Source organism: Octopus bimaculoides, chromosome 2, assembly GCF_046866305.1.
Source record: "Octopus bimaculoides isolate indiv1 chromosome 2, ASM4686630v1, whole genome shotgun sequence".
Lineage (NCBI taxonomy): Eukaryota > Metazoa > Mollusca > Cephalopoda > Octopoda > Octopodidae > Octopus > Octopus bimaculoides.
This window is the reverse complement of record NC_142929.1, coordinates 89,200,861-89,206,860: the sequence shown is the minus strand read 5'-3', so window position 1 is coordinate 89,206,860 and position 6,000 is coordinate 89,200,861. Positions and strand designations below refer to the sequence as shown.

At 33.5% G+C, this 6,000-nt stretch overlaps 1 protein-coding gene across 1 annotated transcript in view; it reads right to left on the bottom strand.

Moving 5' to 3' along the window:
• LOC106875763 (villin-1) overlaps positions 1-6,000 on the bottom strand; it is a 168,682-nt gene that overhangs the window by 29,920 nt on the left and 132,762 nt on the right. Inside the window, exon 19 of the mRNA XM_089338668.1 lies at positions 4,119-4,202. Within this exon, the coding sequence (XP_089194794.1) occupies positions 4,119-4,202 (84 nt within the window). The remainder of the gene's footprint in view (positions 1-4,118; positions 4,203-6,000) is intronic.

The window sequence follows — 6,000 nt, the reverse complement described above, 5'->3', positions numbered from 1 at the left end:
TAGCTAGTAAAATTAACCGTAGTTCTTCAGGCTTAGATAATCAGTTAGGTTAGTTAAGCCACAAGCGCTAAGTTCGTTTCAAGAACTCACGAAACTTTAAGTCGCATGGAGTTGAATCAAACTGTTATTAGATAATATATATATTTCCTATCGCGTATGGCAAATACCACTTTCTTTCGTTTGTCCACTTATTTTTATGAATGTAAGGTATGTATGCATATGTACGTGTGTTGTGTGTGTGTGTGTGTGTGTGTGTGTGTGTGTGTGTGTGTGTGTGTGTGTGTGTGTGTGTGTGTGTGCGCGTGTGTGAGTTGTGAGAAGGTTGAGCTTCCAACTAATCCTTTCGGGATACCCTTAAAGCCGAATACTTCCCAGCACGGCCCCGTATATATATATATATATATATATATATATATATATATATATATATATATATATATATATAAAGGTTGTTTATCATACAATTTTGTGTGCAAAATTCTCATATGAAAGGTTGTTTATCATATAAATATATATATATATACATATTTCATACATATGTATGTATTTATATATTTATATATATATATATATATATATATATATATATATATATATATATATATATGTCTACACATATACATATTTGGTTGCATGTAACATGTGTGTTATGTATGGATATACGCATCTATATAATCGGAATATGTTTAAATAACCACGTACACACAACACTTTCAGCCGAAACTACGTATGTTCGCTAGCAGCTTTCATTACGGTTATCATCTCCAATACTCTTTTAATTATTCAAAATGCCATGAATGCGATATATTGGATCTTTAATATATTATCTCTGGTGAGATCAAAGGCAGATTACCGGTTACTAATGCGGTTGCTTTTATAGTTTCTTATTATTCTTGTTGTCTTATACTCCGACCAAGATATCTTATCAAATGCTTTCTGGGACTGACCCTTTCCTCTTTTTAAGAGATTCGTATGTCTATCTTACTTAATATGGTTTCTTTACAGCACAAGAATTCTATCTACGAGAGATTTGGGTGCTATTTCTAGGAGATAGCTATAAATTGTAGAATGTATTTTGTTGGTTTGAAACCAGATTAATTAAATGAGAAGGTTGAGGAAAATAAGGATGAATACTGCAATTAAATCATTTTAGCAGATCTAATTAAATCCTGAAGATCATTATGCCTACCATTGTATATTAAACTGGAACCATTTCTACTGATTTTTGTCACATAATCTTTGTAATTTCACAAATATTTATTTTGAATAGCATTGCCAATTATATGCCAACATATATAATGGATTTAAACAATATACATGAGATGTAGAACTAAAGCTGATATTATTTGGCTTCATATGATATATATAGATGTGTATATGTGATCTAGTACGACAGATCACATATTCACTCTAACACTGATCATAGAACAAGAGAACAAACACAAGCTTCCTCTGTGTGTGGCTTTTGATGATTGTGAAATGTCCTTCGATAAAGTCGAAGTGAATGCAGTGTTGAAATCTCTGGAAGTGCAAGGTGTCGAGGTGCAATAGATCAAACTGCTCATAGATTCGAACTTTGGATGTACAATAGATATAGCTCTGTTATCACCAGCAGAAAGGGTCCCAATTGAGAATGGTGACAAGCAAGGAGGTACCGTCTATCCAAAACTCTTTATTGCATGTCAAGAAATGAGCAAGAATGTTGACTGAAAAGATAGCTTTAACATCAATGGTGAGCAGCTTACTTACCTCCGATTCGCAGATGACATTTTACTCATCGTTGAAACCACCGAGCAACTGCAAACTATGCTGATAGAATTGCACACTCAGAGCTTATATACGCATCTATATAATCGGATGTATGTATAAATAACCACATCCACACAACACTTTCAGCCGAAACTATATTCGTTCGCTAGCAGCTTACAACATTACAGCAATCATCTCCAATACTCTTTTAATTATTCGAAATACCATGAATGTGGTATATTGGATCTTTAATGTATTGTCTCTGAGATCACTGCGGTTGCTTCTGTAGTTTCTTATTATTCTTTTTGCTGTTTTGCTGACCAAGACATCTAATCAAAAAGTCTTAACATGAAAAGCAGAGAAACAGAATACACACACACACACACACACACACACACAAACACACACAAATACATATATATATAAATCTAATATTATCCTATCTTTCTTTAATACCTTAATATCCTTCTTTATATATATATATATATATATATATATATATATATATATATATATATAAGATGCAGAGCATGACTATGTGGTAAACATATTTCAGTTCTGTATTATTTACAATTGACAGATATTTGTCCTCATCTTGTTTGTTGTTAACACAACGTTTCGGCTGATATACCCTCCAGCTTTCATCAGGTGTCTTGGGGAAATTTCGAACCTGGGTTCTCATTCGTAAGGTATTTTTCGATGTTGTTGTTATTATTATTATTATTATTATTATTATTATTATTATTATTATTATTATTCAGGTCACTGCCTGGAATCTCGGGGTTAGTAGCACGTGCACTTAACCACTACCCCATATGCCTGAGGACAATTATGGAGTGAATTTTATGCTTTATAAATCTAATATTATCCTATCCTTCCTTAATACTGGTTCCCATATGATGTTCATATCTGCACTCGGTCTGCTTAGGAGATTATTGTTTCCTATCATATGTGCTGCCTCTTTTAGTTTTCGTATTTTCCAGTGATGTTCTCTATCTATTATTTTAACTTCATCCAAAAGGTGGAGGTGTTCTCCATTTTCCATACATGATCAGCTATACTCGATTTATCAATATCTCCCCGTATCACAGCTTGCGATGTTCGTATACCCTTATTTTAAGGGGGCGGCATGTTTCGCCTTCGTATAATCTACCATAGCTGCATGAGATGGAGTACACGCAGTTCTTAGTCAGGACAGTATTCAAAAGTAATAAAAAACTTCGCAAATATCTTCTTCGGGTAAAACCACCAATAGAAGTGATTATGACTAAGAACTGCGTGTACTCCATCTCATGTAGCTGTGGTAGGTTATACAAAGGCGAAACATGTCACCCCCTCAAAATAAGAGTAGACGAACATTGCAAGCTGTGACACGGGGAGGTATTGATAAATCGAGTATAGCTGATCATGTATGGAAAAATGGAGACCACCTCCCCTTGTGGAATGAAGTTAAAATAATAGACAGAAAACACCACTGGAAAATATGAAAAGCAAAAGAAGCAGCACATATGCTAGGACAAAACAACCTTCTAAGCAGACTAAGTGCAGATATAAACAGCATATGGGAACCGGTATTAAGGAAGGATAGGAAAATATTAGATTTATAAACCCTAAAATTCACTGCATAATTGCCCACGGGCATATGGCGTAGTGGTTAAGAGCGCGGGCTACTAACCCCAAGATTCCGAGTTCGATTCCGGGCAGTGACCTAATTAATAATAATAATAATAATAACATCAAAAAAATCCTTAGGAATAAGAATCCAGGTTTGAAATTTCCCCAAGACACCTGATGAAGGCTGGAGGGTATATCAGCCGAAACGTAGTGTTAACAACAAACAAGATGAGGACAAATATCTGTCAATTGTAAATAATGTAAATAATAAACATATTTGTCTTGCAAATACGTTTTTGCAAAATTGTGCGACAACTAGTGAAAGATATTTGCCGAAACCTTGAGTTGACAAGTAGGTTGTGAATTTGGTACACGGAAACTGTGTAGAAGTGTGTCGTTAATGTGCGCGTGTGTGTTATGTGCGTGCGTGTATGTGTGTATGTGAGTGTGCGTCTGTCTTCCGGCATTTTAAATCGGGAAATGATGTAAGCGTTAGTGAGAAAACCCGAAAGGCATATGCACTTCGAGCAAAGACACCTGTTGTATTTGTTGTATACCTAGTTAGAGATGCTCTCTTATCACTCTCGCTGCCAGATTTCCAGTTGGAAGCCCGTAACAACTGTGCTATCGTTTGACGATTTTATCATAAAATTGGGAGACAGACAGATAGACAGATAGATAGACAGATAATTCGTGGTAATCGAATTAATTATGTAATGGATAAAATTATTACATATGAAAATAGAAAATTTGACCTTTCCTGCCCAAATGAAACAGCGATGTCCATCAAAAATAACAAATACGTCGTTGGAATTCAGTGATGCTGCTCTCATCGGTACCTAGAGTAAAACAAACAAATTAGGTTTTACATCTTTGATTAACTTCACATTTGTAACATAACTGATACAGTAAATTTCTGTTCATTTAGTTAGTGCTAAGTGAATATATTTTAATGGAAAATGTTACATATAATGTAGTAAGCAGATAAAAAATATTCTATTCTATTAAATGTCACCATAACGGAAATAAAAGTGATTAAAGTGAATGATAAATATTATCAAAGACAGGTGTAATAACTTTCAAATTCAGGATGAGTAAAGATTGAATTGCTTTATTCACAGAGAAGTCTGAACATTAGTAAGTACAGCGACACCTTCAGGCATATATCGATCTCATTATTTGTTCTCAGTAAGGCGGCGAGCTGGTAAAATCGTTACCGCGCCGGACTAAATGTTAAGCAGAACTTCGTCCGTCTTTAAATTCCACTTTAAACTCGTCCTGAGTTCAAATTCCACTGAGGTCGACTTTACCTTTCTAAACAATAGATCCACTTATTTCGGTTAGTAACTTATTCACGAATATACCAACACTAGCGCCGCTGAGGGTAATATCCTCTGGGAACGCACAAAAGCCCTTTTCAGTGTTATTTACTTTGAAATGTTATTATCTCATATCTGATTAGCCTATTATTACGTAACATGATTCACGATTTTAGTATACATACCTTATTAGTATTTCCTCCTAAGCTCTATATATTCTGGGAATGCATTAAAGCCCTTTTCGGGGCTACTTTATTTGAATTCTTACTGTCGGGTAACTAATTTCATGTTATATAATTTACATCACAATTTGGGTATTCATTACTTATTGGAAATTCCTAAAAACAAGATCCTGTGTAAGACAGTTCGCTGTTCTCTGTAAATGCACAAAATCCGCTTTAAGGGATACATACTTTGTATTATTGTAATGGATTAGCGAAACAATTATGAGAACGAAACCAAGAGATAAGCCCCGCTTTCCCGGGAATTATCGGGTACGTCAGATAGAATATATATATATATATATATATATATATAACGTTAATCAAATATATTCAATGAGAATACAATATGCTGAATTTTTTAATAAGTGCTCTTGGTAGGGAAATGTCTAAAACATTAAAGTATTTAGACATTTAATAAGACCGATTATATATTATATTATAAAATAAGAGCAGGAAAATTGCATCAAAAAATCATCACAGAAGATATCGCCCAAAGAATATTGCATTTCTCGATAGGTGTATAAATATATAAAGTATGATTATTTAAAAGGTTTAAAAGTTTAAACTTTTTAACCTTTAAACCTTTTAAATAATCATACTTTATATATTTATACGATGATTTTTTTGATGTAATTTTCCTGCCCTTATTTTATTATATATATATATACACGCATATGTGTGTGTCTCTGTGTACATATTTTACAAGTCTTACATTATTTTCTGTATGTATGTGTGTATCTGCGTGTGTGCATACACTGTCATTGTATATGCATCCAATGTCCTTGCAATAATATTATCTGTTATCCCAAATTATAAGCTGTTTTATGCTCCAATATTTCAGTATTACATGTCCTTGCCAAATTTTAAGCATGTATTCTTACACAACATGTGATATTTGATTCTACAATGATTTACTGAATTAATTCATTCATATATTCCTTATGATACACTTAAGATACAGCTTAGATATAATGGATACGAGTTTGGCTACGTAAATAACATAGGTTTGCATCTTCTGCGATTTCGAATGTTGACTGTAATGTGAACTAGATTTTATCTGATCCGATATTTACATAATCTCAAACTAGATTAGA